Raw genomic sequence first — 20441 nt, 5'->3', positions numbered from 1 at the left:
CAGACACATGGAGCATGTGGTGTTACAGTCCTGTAGGACACTGAGAATCACATACAGACTGACCATATGGTGTAACAGTCCTGTAGGACACTGAGAATCACAGACACATGGACCATGTGGTGTTACAGTCCTGTAGGACACTGAGAATCACAGACACATTGACCATATGGTGTAACAGTCCTGTAGGACACTGAGAATCACAGACACATGGACCATGTGGTGTTACAGTCCTGTAGGACACTGAGAATCACATACAGACTGACCATATGGTGTAACAGTCCTGTAGGACACTGAGAATCACAGACACATGGACCATGTGGTGTCACAGTCCTGTAGGACACTGAGAATCACAGACACATTGACCATATGGTGTAACAGTCCTGTAGGACACTGAGAATCACAGACACATGGACCATGTGGTGTAACAGTCCTGTAGGACACTGAGAATCACAGACACAATGACCATATGGTGTAACAGTCCTGTAGGACACTGAGAATCACAGACACATGGTCCATGTGGTGTTACAGTCCATTTGGACACTGACAATCACAGACACATGGACCATGTGGTGTTACAGTCCTGTAGGACACTGACAATCACAGACACACGGACCATGTGGTGTTACAGTCCTGTAGGACACTGACAATCACAGACACATGGACCATGTGGTGTTACAGTCCTGTAGGACACTGGGAATCACAGACACATGGACCATGTGGTGTCACAGTCTTGTAGGACAATGAGAATCATAGACACATGGACCATGTGGTGTCAAAGTCCTGTAGGACACTGAGATTCACAGACACATGGACCATGTGGTGTAACAGTCCTGTAGGACACTGACAATCACAGACACATGGACCATGTGGTGTCACAGTCTTGTAGGACAATGAGAATCACAGACACATGGACCATGTGGTGTCACAGTCCTGTAGGACACTGAGATTCACAGACACATGGACCATGTGGTGTAACAGTCCTGTAGGACACTGAGAATCACAGACACATGAACCATGTGGTGTTACAGTCCTGTAGGACACTGACAATCACAGACACATGGACCATGTGGTGTTACAGTCCTGTAGGACACTAACAATCACAGACACACGGACCATGTGGTGTTACAGTCCATTTGGACACTGACAATCACAGACACATGGACCATGTGGTGTTACAGTCCTGTAGGACACTGGGAATCACAGACACATGGATTATATGGTGTCACAGTCCTGTAGGACACTAAGAATCACAGACACATGGACCATGTGGTGTCACAGTCTTGTAGGACACTGAGAATCACAGACACATGGACCATGTGGTGTTACAGTCCTGTAGGACACTGACAATCACAGACACACGGACCATGTGGTGTTACAGTCCATTTGGACACTGACAATCACAGACACATGGACCATGTGGTGTTACAGTCCTGTAGGACACTGGGAATCACAGACACATGGATCATATGGTGTCACAGTCCTGTAGGACACTGAGAATCACAGACACATGGACCATGTGGTGTTACAGTCCATTTGGACACTGAGAATCACAGACACATGGAGCATGTGGTGTTACAGTCCTGTAGGACACTGAGAATCACAGACACGTGCACGTTTGTTTTGTCTTCTGGCGTATATATTCTCTGTGGTCTCTCCAGGACAACAGATGGGCCATCATATGAATAACAATAGGGGCCTTATGATTATCAGATGGTAAACACAATTTCCTCTGTGTTCTTTGTATTGATCTCTAGAGAGTTAGCATCACTCCGCTCGACCACTTTGTTCTCAGCCTATTGGTGCAGCCCGGGGTCGTCAGAGTTACTGAACTTCAGATATCAGAGCTGTATCGTCAGAATACTTCAGAACTATTTTCTGCATGTAAACAGCAATCATCTGCTGAACTCACACAACCCAGGAGCCCCAACACTAGAGGTGATGGCAGATGAGAGGGTTTTTTTCACTTTGACAAACTGGACTCAAGCAAACCAAAGAGTCAAACAAGGATTCAGTTCTTCGATAATAGAAAGGTGGATGGCTGCAATGGGTCAAAAAAATGTCCTGATGAGAAATTAGTTGAGTCGAAGCACGTAGACACATCAGTGTTTAATAAAGGACTTTTCTCCACAGTGAACTTGGTTTGTAATCAGGACAGTTGTTTCTTTATTAGCTAGGGATTGAGTTGTTGTGGAATAATTTGTGCGTATATTTGTGCTAGGCTGAGCTTGGTTACTGACCGACCATCCAACAAGTCTGAGCCAGGTCTGGTTCAATGAGGGTGCCAGAGGACGCATTACACCCTCAACTGAATGGACGCAAAAAAATAACAATATATATATATAAAAAAAGTAATCAAGGTTTTCAGTCGACAACAGTGACTCAGACGGTGGTTATTATGTCCATGATCTGATGGTCATGACATGTGTGCGTGACCTGTCTGTTCATAACACCTATGCTGTATTTCGTGGCTGTTGCCAGTCACAGTCATTGTCATAATCACCTGAAGAAAGAAGACCCGGCTGCACTACAGAGTGTGTGTATTACCAGCATGTTTACACACACACACACACACACACACACACACACACACACACACACACACACACACACAAGCACACACACACACACACACACACACACACACACACACACACACACACACACACACACTGTTCTTACTTCAGCATGCTCTGCTCTTTCTCCTCCTCCTTCTTTTGTCTCTCCATCACTGACTGGATGATCCGCCGCTCCTCCTCCGTCAGGTGGCTCAGGTCGGGACCTGGACCGCGACCAGGGCCAGGACCGGGGCCGGGGCCGGGACCAGGACCAGGACCAGGACCAGGACCAGAGCCAGGACCAGGACCAGGCCTTGGGGGCAGTGCAGACATGCTGACTGGGAGTGAGACAGAGACCAATCAGTGATTTTACAGCCTCTATATGTGACCCTCCACTGTGTCATAATAATAATAATACAAATAATAAGTGTGGATGAAAAGAGCGGCTCTACGTGCATCTATGTGGCCGATCTGCAGCCTCGAGCAGCGGACACAGCAGCGGTCAGAGAACCGCTCTGTCTGCGGTCAACACAACATCTACACAGACATACACCTGTTTATCACTGCATCCATCCATCCAACCATCCATCCATCCATCGATCCGTAACTCACAGACCGGCGCAGCGGCGTCCTCTCGCCTCCTCACGCCGCAGTCATGTCGCCTTCTCCGGGATTCAGCGGCGGCTCCGCGTCCCGGCAGCAGCTCTCATCCTTCCCGGCGCTCAGGCCCTCCTGCTCGGCCTGCTGGTGTCGCGGGTCTCGTTGCGGGTCTTCGGTGATTCAGGGTGATAAATGACTGAGCGGCAGAGGAGAGGAGAGAATAATGATAGCCTCCATAGGCTGAGGTGGAAAGGGGCGGGGCTGCGGTGTGACGGAGTTACGCACAACAAAGATCAGCTGCTGTCATGGGGGGGGGGCTGCAGCCAAAGATACACACACACACACACACACACACACACACACACACACACACACACACACACACACACACACACACACACACACACACACACACACACACGAAGCTGTAGTACTAGAAGGATTAAAGTATTTATAGTACAGTTACAGTATTTATACCACACACACACACACACACACACACACACACACACACACACACACACACACACCTGTTCTCAGATCACCTGGACGGATGTTAGAGGTGTAAACAGGGACTCTGTGAAGGGTCATATTCCAATAACGTAGTTGTCCTGCAGGGGGCGTAGACTGCTCTCCACTAAGACCTCAGCCTGGACTGGGTCCCTGACTACAGTCGCAGGACTGCAAGAAAAGAGATGGGCCACCTACACTAAAGTCTGCACCCCTTGATACTGAAGCCAGCGCCTCAGAGTCTGACACCCTTCCCCCCATGCTGTCATGTGTTAGCTGGTCATTATTTAATGTGCCGATCCCTGAACCCTGGACCCTGAGAGGACTGGCGCAGAGACTGAGAGCCTTGAGGTGAACACATGTGATCCACCTGTAGACCTGTACCTGACTGAACACATTGTCTATCTTAGCATGTTGCTAAGCTCGGACTGTCATGATGAACGAAATGTCTCCATGAGCCACCCCTGAGACCTGAGAATGAGGGACAGTCTGTCTGGTTATGGAATCCTGAGTCAGTAGCTGTGTCTTACTCGCACCTTTATAACACCATCACCATGACAACCATGTTTTACAGAGGACGCCACAACCAACCAGAGCTAGGCGTGACATTTAATGAGACACACTGGAGTGCTTTCACTCTTCTTCTGCTGGTTTAAAGTAAACTGATTATCATTGGAGGAGAGCAGTGTGATGTCATCATCTGGTCATGTGACTGGTAGAGCAGAGTAAGAGGATCAGTGTTTCCTGTTTTTACTCTTACAGACAGAGGGAGAGCGGAGGAGTGTGAGCAGACGACTGACTGACTGACAGATGAGGCTGGATGTGTGTGTGCTGTTTCTGCTGCTGATCGGCTGCGTGTGTCTGCAGAGAGTCGACTGCAGACTGCCAGACTTCACACCTGCCACACCTCAGCTGCAGGTAGGACAGGTGCATGCTGGGTAGGATAGTTTTTGTGTGAGACTCGTTCAGAGTATCAGTTACACAGAGAGGTTTCTATGCAGACGACACTCACCTGTTTAGTTTGAGGAGAATCTGCAGTAGCTTCAGGAAGCGATCACAACAGAAACAACAAAACAAACAAACAAACAAACGAATGATCATAGAACAGGTGAGAGAGAGAGGAGAACAGGTGAAAGATGAGAACAGGTGAGAGAGAGGAGAACAGGTGAGAGAGGAGAACAGGTGAGAGAGAGGAGAACAGGTGAAAGAGGAGAACAGGTGACAGAGAGGAGAACAGGTGAGAGAGAGGAGAACAGGTGAACAAGGAGAACAGGTGAAAGAGGAGAACAGGTGAGAGAGGAGAACAGGTGAGAGAGAGGAGAACAGGTGAGTGAGGAGAACAAGTGAGAGAGGAGAATAGGAGAGAGAGGAGAACAGGAGAGAGAGGAGAACAGGTAAGAAGGAGAACACTTGTGAGAGACAGGAGAACAGGTGTGAGAAAGAGGAGAATAGGTGAGAGAGGAGAACAGGTGAAAGAGGAGAACAGGTGAGAGGGGAGAACAGGAGAGAGAGGAGAACAGGTAAGAATGAGAACAGGTGAGAGAGGAGAACAGGTGAGAGAGAGGAGAACAGGTGAGAGAGGGGAACAGGTGAGAGAGGAGAACAGGTAAGAAGGAGAACAGGTGAGAGAGGAGAACAGGTGAAAGAGGAGAACAGGTGAGAGACAGGAGAACAGGTGAGAGAGGGGAACAGGTGAGAGAGGAGAACAGGTAAGAAGGAGAACAGGTGAGAGAGGGGAACAGGTGAGAGAGGAGAACAGGTAAGAAGGAGAACAGGTGAGAGAGGAGAACAGGTGAGAGAGGGGAACAGGTGAAAGAGGAGAACAGGTGAGAGAGGAGAACAGGTGAGAGAGAGGAGAACAGTTGTGAGAGATAGGAGAACAGGTGTGAGAAAGAGGAGAACAGGTGAGAGAGGAGAACAGGAGAGAGAGGAGAACAGGTAAGAAGGAGAACAGGTGAGAGAGGAGAACAGGTGAGAGGGGAGAACAGGTAAGAATGAGAACAGGTGAGAGAGGAGAACAGGTGAGAGAGGACAACAGGAGAGAGAGGAGAACAGGTAAGAAGGACAACAGGTGAGAGAGGAGAACAGGTGAGAGGGGAGAACAGGTAAGAAGGACAACAGGAGAGAGAGGAGAACAGGTGTGAGAAAGAGGATAATAGGTGAGAGAGAGGAGAGCAGGTGAGAGGGGAGAACAGGTGAACGAGGAGAACAGGTGAGAGAGAGGAGAACAGGAGAGAGGAGAACAGGTAAGAAGGAGAACAGGTGAGAGAGGAGAACAGGTGAGAGAGGAGAACAGGTGAGAGAGGAGAACAGGTGAGAGAGGGGAACAGGTGAAAGAGGAGAACAGGTGAGAGAGGAGAACAGGTGAGAGAGAGGAGAACAGGTGAGAGAGAGAACAGTTGTGAGAGATAGGAGAACAGGTGTGAGAAAGAGGAGAACAGGTGAGAGAGGAGAACAGGAGAGAGAGGAGAACAGGTAAGAAGGAGAACAGGTGAGAGAGGAGAACAGGTGAGAGGGGAGAACAGGTAAGAATGAGAACAGGTGAGAGAGGAGAACAGGTGAGAGAGGACAACAGGAGAGAGAGGAGAACAGGTAAGAAGGACAACAGGTGAGAGAGGAGAACAGGTGAGAGGGGAGAACAGGTAAGAAGGACAACAGGAGAGAGAGGAGAACAGGTGTGAGAAAGAGGATAATAGGTGAGAGAGAGGAGAACAGGTGAGAGGGGAGAACAGGTGAACGAGGAGAACAGGTGAGAGAGAGGAGAACAGGAGAGAGAGGAGAACAGGTAAGAAGGAGAACAGGTGAGAGAGGAGAACAGGTGAGAGAGGGGAACAGGTGAGAGAGGAGAACAGGTAAGAAGGAGAACAGGTGAGAGAGGAGAACAGGTAAGAAGGAGAACAGGTGAGAGAGGAGAGCAGGTGAGAAAGGAGAACAGGTGAGAGAGAGGAGAACAGGTGAAAGAGGAGAACAGGTGAGAGAGAGGAGAACAGGTGAGAGAGGAGAACAGGTAAGAAGGAGAACAGGTGAGAGAGAGAACAGTTCTGAGGGACAGGAGAACAGGTGTGAGAAAGAGGAGAACAGGTGAGAGGGGAGAACAGGAGAGAGAGGAGAACAGGTAAGAAGGAGAACAGGTGAGAGAGGAGAACAGGTGAGAGAGAGGAGAACAGGTGAGAGGGGAGAACAGGAGAGAGAGGAGAACAGGTAAGAAGGAGAACAGGTGAGAGAGGAGAACAGGTGAGAGGGGAGAACAGGTAAGAAGGAGAACAGGTGAGAGAGGAGAACAGGTGAGAGGGGAGAACAGGTAAGAAGGAGAACAGGTGAGAGAGGAGAACAGGTGAGAGGGGAGAACAGGTAAGAAGGAGAACAGGTGAGAGAGGAGAACAGGTGAGAGAGGACAACAGGAGAGAGAGGAGAACAGGTAAGAAGGAGAACAGGTGAGAGAGAGAACAGTTGTGAGAGACAGGAGAAAAGGTGTGAGAAAGAGGAGAATAGGTGAGAGAGAGGAGAACAGGTGAGAGGGGAGAACAGATGAACGAGGAGAACAGGTGAGAGAGAGGAGAACAGGAGAGAGGGGAGAGCAGGAGAGAGAGGAGAACAGGTAAGCAGGAGAACAGGTGAGAGAGGAGAACATGTGAGAGAGGAGAACAGGTGAGGGAGGAGAACAGGTGAGAGAGAGGAGGACAGGTGAGAGAGAGAGGAGAACATGTGAGAGAGGAGGACAGGTGAGAGAGGAGAACAGGTGAGAGAGAGAGGAGAGCAGGTGAGAAAGGAGAACAGGTGAGAGAGAGGAGAACAGGTGAAAGAGGAGAACAGGTGAGAGAGAGGAGAACAGGTGAGAGAGGAGAACAGGTAAGAAGGAGAACAGGTGAGAGAGAGAACAGTTCTGAGGGACAGGAGAACAGGTGTGAGAAAGAGGAGAACAGGTGAGAGGGGAGAACAGGAGAGAGAGGAGAACAGGTAAGAAGGAGAACAGGTGAGAGAGGAGAACAGGTGAGAGAGAGGAGAAAAGGTGAAAGAGCAGAACAGGTGAGAGAGAGGAGAACAGGTGAGAGGGGAGAACAGGAGAGAGAGGAGAACAGGTAAGAAGGAGAACAGGTGAGAGAGGAGAACAGGTGAGAGGGGAGAACAAGTAAGAAGGAGAACAGGTGAGAGAGGAGAACAGGTGAGAGGGGAGAACAGGTAAGAAGGAGAACAGGTGAGAGAGGAGAACAGGTGAGAGAGGACAACAGGACAGAGAGGAGAACAGGTAAGAAGGAGAACAGGTGAGAGAGAGAACAGTTGTGAGAGACAGGAGAAAAGGTGTGAGAAAGAGGAGAATAGGTGAGAGAGAGGAGAACAGGTGAGAGGGGAGAACAGATGAACGAGGAGAACAGGTGAGAGAGAGGAGAACAGGAGAGAGGGGAGAGCAGGAGAGAGAGGAGAACAGGTAAGCAGGAGAACAGGTGAGAGAGGAGAACATGTGAGAGAGGAGAACAGGTGAGGGAGGAGAACAGGTGAGAGAGAGGAGGACAGGTGAGAGAGAGAGGAGAACATGTGAGAGAGGAGAACAGGTGAGAGAGAGGAGAACAGGTGAGAGAAAGAGGAGAACAGGTGAAAGAGGAGAACAGGTGAGAGAGAGGAGAACAGGTGAGAGAGAGGAGGACAGGTGAGAGAGAGAGGAGAACAGGTGAGAGGGGAGAACAGATGAACGAGGAGAACAGGTGAGAGAGAGGAGAACAGGAGAGAGGGGAGAACAGGAGAGAGAGGAGAACAGGTAAGCAGGAGAACAGGTGAGAGAGGAGAACATGTGAGAGAGGAGAACAGGTGAGAGAGAGAGGAGAACATGTGAGAGAGGAGAACAGGTGAGAGAGAGGAGAACAGGTGAGAGAAAGAGGAGAACAGGTGAAAGAGGAGAACAGGTGAGAGAGAGGAGAACAGGTGAAAGAGGAGAACAGATGAGAGAGAGAGAGGAGAACAGGTGAGAGAGGAGAACATGTGAGAGAGGAGAACAGGTGAGAGAGAGGAGAACAGGTAAGAAGGAGAACAGGTGAGAGAGGAGAACATGTGAGAGAGGAGAACAGGTGAGAGAAATAGGAGAACAGGTGAAAGGGAGGAGAACAGGTGAGAGAGAGGAGGACAGGTGAGAGAGAGAGGAGAACAGGTGAGAGAGGAGAACAGGTAAGAAGGAGAACATGTGAGAGAGGAGAACAGGTGAGAGAGAGGAGAACAGGTGAAAGAGAGGAGAACAGGTGAGAGAGGAGAACAGGTGAGAGAGAGAGGAGAACAGGTGAGAGAGGAGAACAGGTGAGCGAGAGGAGGACAGGTGAGAGAGGAGAACAGGTGAGAGAGAGAGGAGAACAGGTGAGAGAGGGGAACAGGTGAGAGAGAGAGGAGAACAGGTGAGAGAGGAGAACAGGTGAGCGAGAGGAGGACAGGTGAGAGAGGAGAACAGGTGAGAGAGAGAGGAGAACTGGTGAGAGAGGGGAACAGGTGAGAGAGGAGAACAGGTGAGAGAGAGAGGAGAACAGGTGAAAGAGAGGAGAACAGGTGAGAGAGGAGAACAGGTGAGAGAGAGAGGAGAACAGGTGAAAGAGAGGAGAACAGGTGAGAGAGAGAGGAAAACAGGTGAAAGAGAGGAGAACAGGTGAAAGAGAGGAGAACAGGTGAGAGAGGAGAACAGGTGAGAGGGGAGAACAGGTAAGAAGGAGAACAGGTGAGAGAGGAGAACAGGTGAGAGAGGACAACAGGAGAGAGAGGAGAACAGGTAAGAAGGACAACAGGTGAGAGAGGAGAACAGGTGAGAGGGGAGAACAGGTAAGAAGGACAACAGGAGAGAGAGGAGAACAGGTGTGAGAAAGAGGATAATAGGTGAGAGAGAGGAGAGCAGGTGAGAGGGGAGAACAGGTGAACGAGGAGAACAGGTGAGAGAGAGGAGAACAGGAGAGAGAGGAGAACAGGTAAGAAGGAGAACAGGTGAGAGAGGAGAACAGGTGAGAGAGGGGAACAGGTGAGAGAGGAGAACAGGTAAGAAGGAGAACAGGTGAGAGAGGAGAACAGGTAAGAAGGAGAACAGGTGAGAGAGGAGAGCAGGTGAGAAAGGAGAACAGGTGAGAGAGGAGAACAGGTGAGAGAGAGGAGAACAGGTGAAAGAGGAGATCAGGTGAGAGAGAGGAGAACAGGTGAGAGAGGAGAACAGGTAAAAAGGAGAACAGGTGAGAGAGAGAACAGTTCTGAGGGACAGGAGAACAGGTGTGAGAAAGAGGAGAACAGGTGAGAGGGGAGAACAGGAGAGAGAGGAGAACAGGTAAGACGGAGAACAGGTGAGAGAGGAGAACAGGTGAGAGAGAGGAGAAAAGGTGAAAGAGGAGAACAGGTGAGAGAGAGGAGAACAGGTGAGAGGGGAGAACAGGAGAGAGAGGAGAACAGGTAAGAAGGAGAACAGGTGAGAGAGGAGAACAGGTGAGAGGGGAGAACAGGTAAGAAGGAGAACAGGTGAGAGAGGAGAACAGGTGAGAGGGGAGAACAGGTAAGAAGGAGAACAGGTGAGAGAGGAGAACAGGTGAGAGAGGACAACAGGAGAGAGAGGAGAACAGGTAAGAAGGAGAACAGGTGAGAGAGAGAACAGTTGTGAGAGACAGGAGAAAAGGTGTGAGAAAGAGGAGAATAGGTGAGAGAGAGGAGAACAGGTGAGAGGGGAGAACAGATGAACGAGGAGAACAGGTGAGAGAGAGGAGAACAGGAGAGAGGGGAGAGCAGGAGAGAGAGGAGAACAGGTAAGCAGGAGAACAGGTGAGAGAGGAGAACATGTGAGAGAGGAGAACAGGTGAGGGAGGAGAACAGGTGAGAGAGAGGAGGACAGGTGAGAGAGAGAGGAGAACATGTGAGAGAGGAGAACAGGTGAGAGAGAGGAGAACAGGTGAGAGAAAGAGGAGAACAGGTGAAAGAGGAGAACAGGTGAGAGAGAGGAGAACAGGTGAGAGAGAGGAGGACAGGTGAGAGAGAGGAGGACAGGTGAGAGAGAGAGGAGAACAGGTGAGAGGGGAGAACAGATGAACGAGGAGAACAGGTGAGAGAGAGGAGAACAGGAGAGAGGGGAGAACAGGAGAGAGAGGAGAACAGGTAAGCAGGAGAACAGGTGAGAGAGGAGAACATGTGAGAGAGGAGAACAGGTGAGAGAGAGAGGAGAACATGTGAGAGAGGAGAACAGGTGAGAGAGAGGAGAACAGGTGAGAGAAAGAGGAGAACAGGTGAAAGAGGAGAACAGGTGAGAGAGGGGAGAACAGGTGAGAGAGAGGAGAACAGGTGAAAGAGGAGAACAGATGAGAGAGAGAGAGGAGAACAGGTGAGAGAGGAGAACATGTGAGAGAGGAGAACAGGTGAGAGAGAGGAGAACAGGTAAGAAGGAGAACAGGTGAGAGAGGAGAACATGTGAGAGAGGAGAACAGGTGAGAGAAATAGGAGAACAGGTGAGAGAGGAGAACAGGTAAGAAGGAGAACATGTGAGAGAGGAGAACAGGTGAGAGAGAGAGGAAAACAGGTGAAAGAGAGGAGAACAGGTGAAAGAGAGGAGAACAGGTGAGAGAGGAGAACAGGTGAGAGAGAGAGGAGAACAGGTGAGAGAGGAGAACAGGTGAGAGAGAGGAGGACAGGTGAGAGAGGAGAACAGGTGAGAGAGAGGAGAACAGGTGAGAGAGGAGAACAGGTGAGAGAGAGAGGAGAACAGGTGAGAGAGGGGAACAGGTGAGAGAGAGAGGAGAACAGGTGAGAGAGGAGAACAGGTGAGAGAGAGAGGAGAACAGGTGAGAGAGGAGAACAGGTGAGCGAGAGGAGGACAGGTGAGAGAGGAGAACAGGTGAGAGAGAGAGGAGAACAGGTGAGAGAGGGGAACAGGTGAGAGAGAGAGGAGAACAGGTGAGAGAGGAGAACAGGTGAGCGAGAGGAGGACAGGTGAGAGAGGAGAACAGGTGAGAGAGAGAGGAGAACAGGTGAGAGAGGGGAACAGGTGAGAGAGGAGAACAGGTGAGAGAGAGAGGAGAACAGGTGAAAGAGAGGAGAACAGGTGAGAGAGGAGAACAGGTGAGAGAGAGAGGAAAACAGGTGAAAGAGAGGAGAACAGGTGAGAGAGGAGAACAGGTGAGAGAGGAGAACAGGTGAGAGAGAGAGGAAAACAGGTGAAAGAGAGGAGAACAGGTGAAAGAGAGGAGAACAGGTGAGAGAGGAGAACAGGTGAGAGGGGAGAACAGGTAAGAAGGAGAACAGGTGAGAGAGGAGAACAGGTGAGAGAGGACAACAGGAGAGAGAGGAGAACAGGTAAGAAGGACAACAGGTGAGAGAGGAGAACAGGTGAGAGGGGAGAACAGGTAAGAAGGACAACAGGAGAGAGAGGAGAACAGGTGTGAGAAAGAGGATAATAGGTGAGAGAGAGGAGAGCAGGTGAGAGGGGAGAACAGGTGAACGAGGAGAACAGGTGAGAGAGAGGAGAACAGGAGAGAGAGGAGAACAGGTAAGAAGGAGAACAGGTGAGAGAGGAGAACAGGTGAGAGAGGGGAACAGGTGAGAGAGGAGAACAGGTAAGAAGGAGAACAGGTGAGAGAGGAGAACAGGTAAGAAGGAGAACAGGTGAGAGAGGAGAGCAGGTGAGAAAGGAGAACAGGTGAGAGAGGAGAACAGGTGAGAGAGAGGAGAACAGGTGAGAGAAAGAGGAGAACAGGTGAAAGAGGAGAACAGGTGAGAGAGAGGAGAACAGGTGAGAGAGAGGAGAACAGGTGAAAGAGGAGAACAGATGAGAGAGAGAGAGGAGAACAGGTGAGAGAGGAGAACATGTGAGAGAGGAGAACAGGTGAGAGAAATAGGAGAACAGGTGAGAGAGGAGAACAGGTAAGAAGGAGAACATGTGAGAGAGGAGAACAGGTGAGAGAGAGAGGAAAACAGGTGAAAGAGAGGAGAACAGGTGAAAGAGAGGAGAACAGGTGAGAGAGGAGAACAGGTGAGAGAGAGAGGAGAACAGGTGAGAGAGGAGAACAGGTGAGAGAGAGGAGGACAGGTGAGAGAGGAGAACAGGTGAGAGAGAGGAGAACAGGTGAGAGAGGAGAACAGGTGAGAGAGAGAGGAGAACAGGTGAGAGAGGGGAACAGGTGAGAGAGAGAGGAGAACAGGTGAGAGAGGAGAACAGGTGAGAGAGAGAGGAGAACAGGTGAGAGAGGAGAACAGGTGAGCGAGAGGAGGACAGGTGAGAGAGGAGAACAGGTGAGAGAGAGAGGAGAACAGGTGAGAGAGGGGAACAGGTGAGAGAGAGAGGAGAACAGGTGAGAGAGGAGAACAGGTGAGCGAGAGGAGGACAGGTGAGAGAGGAGAACAGGTGAGAGAGAGAGGAGAACAGGTGAGAGAGGGGAACAGGTGAGAGAGGAGAACAGGTGAGAGAGAGAGGAGAACAGGTGAAAGAGAGGAGAACAGGTGAGAGAGGAGAACAGGTGAGAGAGAGAGGAAAACAGGTGAAAGAGAGGAGAACAGGTGAGAGAGGAGAACAGGTGAGAGAGGAGAACAGGTGAGAGAGAGAGGAAAACAGGTGAAAGAGAGGAGAACAGGTGAAAGAGAGGAGAACAGGTGAGAGAGGAGAACAGGTGAGAGGGGAGAACAGGTAAGAAGGAGAACAGGTGAGAGAGGAGAACAGGTGAGAGAGGACAACAGGAGAGAGAGGAGAACAGGTAAGAAGGACAACAGGTGAGAGAGGAGAACAGGTGAGAGGGGAGAACAGGTAAGAAGGACAACAGGAGAGAGAGGAGAACAGGTGTGAGAAAGAGGATAATAGGTGAGAGAGAGGAGAGCAGGTGAGAGGGGAGAACAGGTGAACGAGGAGAACAGGTGAGAGAGAGGAGAACAGGAGAGAGAGGAGAACAGGTAAGAAGGAGAACAGGTGAGAGAGGAGAACAGGTGAGAGAGGGGAACAGGTGAGAGAGGAGAACAGGTAAGAAGGAGAACAGGTGAGAGAGGAGAACAGGTAAGAAGGAGAACAGGTGAGAGAGGAGAGCAGGTGAGAAAGGAGAACAGGTGAGAGAGGAGAACAGGTGAGAGAGAGGAGAACAGGTGAGAGAAAGAGGAGAACAGGTGAAAGAGGAGAACAGGTGAGAGAGAGGAGAACAGGTGAGAGAGAGGAGAACAGGTGAGAGAGGAGAACATGTGAGAGAGGAGAACAGGTGAGAGAGAGGAGAACAGGTAAGAAGGAGAACAGGTGAGAGAGGAGAACATGTGAGAGAGGAGAACAGGTGAGAGAAATAGGAGAACAGGTGAGAGAGGAGAACAGGTAAGAAGGAGAACATGTGAGAGAGGAGAACAGGTGAGAGAGAGAGGAAAACAGGTGAAAGAGAGGAGAACAGGTGAAAGAGAGGAGAACAGGTGAGAGAGGAGAACAGGTGAGAGAGAGAGGAGAACAGGTGAGAGAGGAGAACAGGTGAGAGAGAGGAGGACAGGTGAGAGAGGAGAACAGGTGAGAGAGAGGAGAACAGGTGAGAGAGGAGAACAGGTGAGAGAGAGAGGAGAACAGGTGAGAGAGGGGAACAGGTGAGAGAGAGAGGAGAACAGGTGAGAGAGGAGAACAGGTGAGAGAGAGAGGAGAACAGGTGAGAGAGGAGAACAGGTGAGCGAGAGGAGGACAGGTGAGAGAGGAGAACAGGTGAGAGAGAGAGGAGAACAGGTGAGAGAGGGGAACAGGTGAGAGAGAGAGGAGAACAGGTGAGAGAGGAGAACAGGTGAGCGAGAGGAGGACAGGTGAGAGAGGAGAACAGGTGAGAGAGAGAGGAGAACAGGTGAGAGAGGGGAACAGGTGAGAGAGGAGAACAGGTGAGAGAGAGAGGAGAACAGGTGAAAGAGAGGAGAACAGGTGAGAGAGGAGAACAGGTGAGAGAGAGAGGAAAACAGGTGAAAGAGAGGAGAACAGGTGAGAGAGGAGAACAGGTGAGAGAGGAGAACAGGTGAGAGAGAGAGGAAAACAGGTGAAAGAGAGGAGAACAGGTGAAAGAGAGGAGAACAGGTGAGAGAGGAGAACAGGTGAGAGGGGAGAACAGGTAAGAAGGAGAACAGGTGAGAGAGGAGAACAGGTGAGAGAGGACAACAGGAGAGAGAGGAGAACAGGTAAGAAGGACAACAGGTGAGAGAGGAGAACAGGTGAGAGGGGAGAACAGGTAAGAAGGACAACAGGAGAGAGAGGAGAACAGGTGTGAGAAAGAGGATAATAGGTGAGAGAGAGGAGAGCAGGTGAGAGGGGAGAACAGGTGAACGAGGAGAACAGGTGAGAGAGAGGAGAACAGGAGAGAGAGGAGAACAGGTAAGAAGGAGAACAGGTGAGAGAGGAGAACAGGTGAGAGAGGGGAACAGGTGAGAGAGGAGAACAGGTAAGAAGGAGAACAGGTGAGAGAGGAGAACAGGTAAGAAGGAGAACAGGTGAGAGAGGAGAGCAGGTGAGAAAGGAGAACAGGTGAGAGAGGAGAACAGGTGAGAGAGAGGAGAACAGGTGAAAGAGGAGATCAGGTGAGAGAGAGGAGAACAGGTGAGAGAGGAGAACAGGTAAGAAGGAGAACAGGTGAGAGAGAGAACAGTTCTGAGGGACAGGAGAACAGGTGTGAGAAAGAGGAGAACAGGTGAGAGGGGAGAACAGGAGAGAGAGGAGAACAGGTAAGAAGGAGAACAGGTGAGAGAGGAGAACAGGTGAGAGAGAGGAGAAAAGGTGAAAGAGGAGAACAGGTGAGAGAGAGGAGAACAGGTGAGAGGGGAGAACAGGAGAGAGAGGAGAACAGGTAAGAAGGAGAACAGGTGAGAGAGGAGAACAGGTGAGAGGGGAGAACAGGTAAGAAGGAGAACAGGTGAGAGAGGAGAACAGGTGAGAGGGGAGAACAGGTAAGAAGGAGAACAGGTGAGAGAGGAGAACAGGTGAGAGAGGACAACAGGAGAGAGAGGAGAACAGGTAAGAAGGAGAACAGGTGAGAGAGAGAACAGTTGTGAGAGACAGGAGAAAAGGTGTGAGAAAGAGGAGAATAGGTGAGAGAGAGGAGAACAGGTGAGAGGGGAGAACAGATGAACGAGGAGAACAGGTGAGAGAGAGGAGAACAGGAGAGAGGGGAGAGCAGGAGAGAGAGGAGAACAGGTAAGCAGGAGAACAGGTGAGAGAGGAGAACATGTGAGAGAGGAGAACAGGTGAGGGAGGAGAACAGGTGAGAGAGAGGAGGACAGGTGAGAGAGAGAGGAGAACATGTGAGAGAGGAGAACAGGTGAGAGAGAGGAGAACAGGTGAGAGAAAGAGGAGAACAGGTGAAAGAGGAGAACAGGTGAGAGAGAGGAGAACAGGTGAGAGAGAGGAGGACAGGTGAGAGAGAGGAGGACAGGTGAGAGAGAGAGGAGAACAGGTGAGAGGGGAGAACAGATGAACGAGGAGAACAGGTGAGAGAGAGGAGAACAGGAGAGAGGGGAGAACAGGAGAGAGAGGAGAACAGGTAAGCAGGAGAACAGGTGAGAGAGGAGAACATGTGAGAGAGGAGAACAGGTGAGAGAGAGGAGAACAGGTGAGAGAAAGAGGAGAACAGGTGAAAGAGGAGAACAGGTGAGAGAGAGGAGAACAGGTGAGTGAGAGGAGAACAGGTGAAAGAGGAGAACAGATGAGAGAGAGAGAGGAGAACAGGTGAGAGAGGAGAACATGTGAGAGAGGAGAACAGGTAAGAAGGAGAACAGGTGAGAGAGGAGAACATGTGAGAGAGGAGAACAGGTGAGAGAAATAGGAGAACAGGTGAGAGAGGAGAACAGGTAAGAAGGAGAACATGTGAGAGAGGAGAACAGGTGAGAGAGAGGAGAACAGGTGAAAGAGAGGAGAACAGGTGAGAGAGGTGAACAGGTGAGAGAGAGAGGAGAACAGGTGAGAGAGGAGAACAGGTGAGCGAGAGGAGGATAGGTGAGAGAGGAGAACAGGTGAAAGAGAGGAGAACAGGTGAGAGAGGAGAACAGGTGAGAGAGAGAGGAAAACAGGTGAAAGAGAGGAGAACAGGTGAGAGAGGAGAACAGGTGAGAGAGAGAGGAAAACAGGTGAAAGAGAGGAGAACAGGTGAAAGAGAGGAGAACAGGTGAGAGAGGAGAACAGGTGAGAGAGAGAGGAGAACAGGTGAGAGAGGAGAACAGGTGTGAGAGAGGAGGACAGGTGAGAGAGGAGAACAGGTGAGAGAGAGAGGAGAACAGGTGAAAGAGAGGAGAACAGGTGAGAGAGAGAGGAGAACAGGTGAGAGAGGAGAACAGGTGAGAGAGAGGAGGACAGGTGAGAGAGGAGAACAGGTGAGAGAGAGAGGAGAACAGGTGAAAGAGAGGAGAACAGGTGAGAGAGGAGAACAGGTGAGAGAGAGAGGAGAACAGGTGAGAGAGGAGAACAGGTGAGAGAGAGGAGGACAGGTGAGAGAGGAGAACAGGTGAGAGAGAGAGGAGAACAGGTGAGAGAGGGGAACAGGTGAGAGAGAGAGAGGAGAACAGGTGAGAGAGGAGAACATGTGAGAGAGGAGAACAGGTAAGAAGGAGAACAGGTGAGAGAGGAGAACATGTGAGAGAGGAGAACAGGTGAGAGAAATAGGAGAACAGGTGAGAGAGGAGAACAGGTAATAAGGAGAACATGTGAGAGAGGAGAACAGGTGAGAGAGAGGAGAACAGGTGAAAGAGAGGAGAACAGGTGAGAGAGGTGAACAGGTGAGAGAGAGAGGAGAACAGGTGAGAGAGGAGAACAGGTGAGCGAGAGGAGGATAGGTGAGAGAGGAGAACAGGTGAAAGAGAGGAGAACAGGTGAGAGAGGAGAACAGGTGAGAGAGAGAGGAAAACAGGTGAAAGAGAGGAGAACAGGTGAGAGAGGAGAACAGGTGAGAGAGAGAGGAAAACAGGTGAAAGAGAGGAGAACAGGTGAAAGAGAGGAGAACAGGTGAGAGAGGAGAACAGGTGAGAGAGAGAGGAGAACAGGTGAGAGAGGAGAACAGGTGAGAGAGAGGAGGACAGGTGAGAGAGGAGAACAGGTGAGAGAGAGAGGAGAACAGGTGAAAGAGAGGAGAACAGGTGAGAGAGAGAGGAGAACAGGTGAGAGAGGAGAACAGGTGAGAGAGAGGAGGACAGGTGAGAGAGGAGAACAGGTAAGAAGGAGAACATGTGAGAGAGGAGAACAGGTGAAAGAGAGGAGAACAGGTGAGAGAGAGAGGAGAACAGGTGAGAGAGGAGAACAGGTGAGAGAGAGGAGCACAGGTGAGAGAGGAGAACAGGTGAGAGAGAGAGGAGAACAGGTGAGAGAGGGGAACAGGTGAGAGAGGAGAACAGGTGAGAGAGAGAGGAGAACAGGTGAAAGAGAGGAGAACAGGTGAGAGAGGAGAACAGGTGAGAGAGAGAGGAGAACAGGTGAGAGAGGAGAACAGGTGAGAGAGAGGAGAACAGGTGAGAGAGAGAGGAGAACATGTGAGAGAGGAGAACAGGTGAGAGAGAGAGGAGAACATGTGAGAGAGGAGGACAGGTGAGAGAGAGAGAACAGGTGAGAGAGAGAGGAAAACAGGTGAAAGAGAGGAGAACAGGTGAAAGAGAGGAGAACAGGTGAGAGAGAGAGGAGAACAGGTGAAAGAGAGGAGAACAGGTGAGAGAGGAGAACAGGTGAGAGAGAGGAGAACAGGTGAAAGAGAGGAGAACAGGTGAGAGAGGAGAACAGGTGAGAGAGAGAGGAGAACAGGTGAGAGAGGAGAACAGGTGAGAGAGAGAGGAGAACAGGTGAGAGAGGAGAACATGTGAGAGAGGAGAACAGGTGAGAGAGAGGAGAACAGGTGAGAGAGAGAGGAGAACATGTGAGAGAGAAGAGAACAGGTGAGAGAGAGGAGAACAGGTGAGAGAGAGGAGAACAGGTGAGAGAGAGAGGAGAACATGTGAGAGAGAAGAGAACAGGTGAGAGAGAGGAGAACAGGTGAGAGAGAGAGGAGAACATGTGAGAGAGGAGGACAGGTGAGAGAGAGAGGAGAACAGGTGAGAGAGGAAAACAGGTGAAAGAGAGGAGAACAGGTGAAAGAGAGGAGAACAGGTGAAAGAGAGGAGAACAGGTGAGAGAGGAGAACAGGTGAGAGAGAGAGGAGAACAGGTGAAAGAGAGAAGAACAGGTGAGAGAGGAGAACAGGTGAGAGAGAGAGGAGAACAGGTGAGAGAGGAGAACATGTGAGAGAGGAGAACAGGTGAGAGAGAGGAGAACAGGTGAGAGAGAGAGGAGAACATGTGAGAGAGAAGAGAACAGGTGAGAGAGCGGAGAACAGGTGAGAGAGCGGAGAACAGGTGAGAGAGGAGAACAGGTGAGAGAGGAGAACAGGTGAGAGAGAGAGGAGAGCAGGTGAGAGAGAGAGGAGAACAGGTGAAGTGGGTTCTTCAGGGATGGTTTCCGTTGTAACTGGAACTTTGTTTTTGTCTGACAGGTTGAAGTCTTGATGAAGTCAGACTCATCTGTGAGGACAGAGCGGTTTGGACGACTTCCTGGACTCTGTCGGCGTCTGAAGAGGCGCAGAGTCACCGTGCTGGTAAAGGTCACACCTGAGCTGGTTCACACAGTCAGTATGTGGAGAGGACCATGACACAGGAAGCAGGACAGCTCAAAGCTGATTGGTCTGATTTTATTTTAAACAGGAACATCACAGCTGCTGCTCGCTTGGTCCTGATGCTGTTACTGTCTCTTTAAACACTGACGGAGGCTTCAGTTCCCGTTGTCTAATCAGAGTGTTTTAAATTACAAACAAAAACAAACAAATAAACAAACAAACAAACAAACAAACAAACAAACAAACACAAATAGATCTTTACAGTTAAGAATAGCTCATACAGTTTATAATCTCCAGCTCTCTCGATCTCTCTCTCTCAGTGTAACCAGGAGAAGTTTTGTTGGAGGGGGCGTGGCCATGAACGGAGCAGTGGGAGGAGTCTGAAGGCTCGGGCAGGTCAGGTGTGTGTGTGTCCGCGGGGCTCCAGGTGTTCACGTTTCTTCGTCCACAGTTTGTGAAACTCTCACAGACACACCCCGATGACAGAACAGTCAGTGACGGCGTTCGTCCTCAGGGTGGCGCTGTAGCTCACTCTGTATTTTTGTTTGTCTAAATAAATAAATGTTCTTCTTGTTCCTCATCAACACACTTTGTCGTCTCGTCTCCTGACTCGTAGTTTCTCCAATCAGCGATCACGACAGAGAAAAAACGACTCTTCTTCGCTGGAAAAATATAAAAGTCCGATCTTTAAATGATACTTAATTTAATAACAAAGAGTCTGCCCGTACATACTGTAAATTATAATCATCATCATCATCATCATCAGTATATATACAGTCTATGCTCCGTCCATAATCTCCACTTCAGTTCAAACTCTTAGAAATTATTATTTATTATTATTGTAATTTATTTATTATAAATAACTTTATTATTATTATACATTTAACTGCACCGGACACGCTCTGATGACGTCACATTTCACTGCTCAGCCAACGTTTCCGTTTCCAACACACCAGTGAGGCTGAGCAAAGAGGACGTCAGGAAGTGAGGCATTTAGCCTTCAAAATAAAGGTTTGAGATGCAGTTTTAAATGGTGAAGTGTTTGATGAATAAGATTAGCGAACACTGGTAGCTGTCAGACAGACACTGAGTGGACTATTAATGGACTCAGGTGTTCTCACCTGTACACACACACTGGACTTTTATTGTGACAAGATTAATGGATAAACATATCAACTGGTCATATCATATGCAACAATGTTATTAATTTATACAAATGTAAATCGAATCA

At 49.9% G+C, this 20441-nt stretch overlaps 2 protein-coding genes across 29 annotated transcripts in view; one reads left to right on the top strand and one right to left on the bottom strand.

Annotated features, from left to right (window-relative positions):
* Positions 1-3465, bottom strand: part of LOC132990599 (regulating synaptic membrane exocytosis protein 2-like) — a 37105-nt gene extending 33640 nt beyond the window's left edge. For 9 of the 27 annotated variants that reach the window (XM_061058910.1, XM_061058919.1, XM_061058904.1 and 6 more), the window contains exons 1-2: positions 3168-3464; positions 2680-2893 (exon numbers count right to left, since the gene is read on the bottom strand). In XM_061058910.1, coding sequence (XP_060914893.1) covers positions 2680-2888 — 209 coding nt within the window. In that variant the 5' untranslated portion in view covers positions 2889-2893; positions 3168-3464. Of the gene's footprint in view, positions 1-2679; positions 2894-3108 lie in introns of all 27 variants that reach the window. The other 18 variants (XM_061058897.1, XM_061058912.1, XM_061058903.1 and 15 more) reach the window with 8 other exon arrangements.
* An 899-nt stretch (positions 3466-4364) lies between these two features.
* Positions 4365-19794, top strand: si:ch211-191i18.4 (uncharacterized protein LOC799350 homolog). 2 transcript variants are annotated; one of them, XM_061059600.1, is made up of 3 exons: positions 4365-4592; positions 19091-19192; positions 19531-19794. In XM_061059600.1, exons 1-3 carry the CDS (start codon positions 4476-4478, stop codon positions 19666-19668), a joined length of 357 nt encoding a protein of 118 aa, XP_060915583.1. In that variant the 5' UTR covers positions 4365-4475; the 3' UTR covers positions 19669-19794. The 2 variants fall into 2 exon arrangements, with proteins under 2 accessions (XP_060915583.1, XP_060915584.1); XM_061059601.1 differs by having other exon boundaries at positions 4368-4583.
* Positions 19795-20441: the final 647 nt, after the last annotated feature.

The sequence above is a fragment of the Labrus mixtus genome, chromosome 16 (genome assembly GCF_963584025.1).
Source record: "Labrus mixtus chromosome 16, fLabMix1.1, whole genome shotgun sequence".
NCBI classification, from domain to species: Eukaryota; Metazoa; Chordata; class Actinopteri; order Labriformes; family Labridae; genus Labrus; species Labrus mixtus.
The sequence above is the reverse complement of the archived record's forward strand: the minus strand, read 5'-3'. Positions and strand labels throughout refer to the sequence as shown.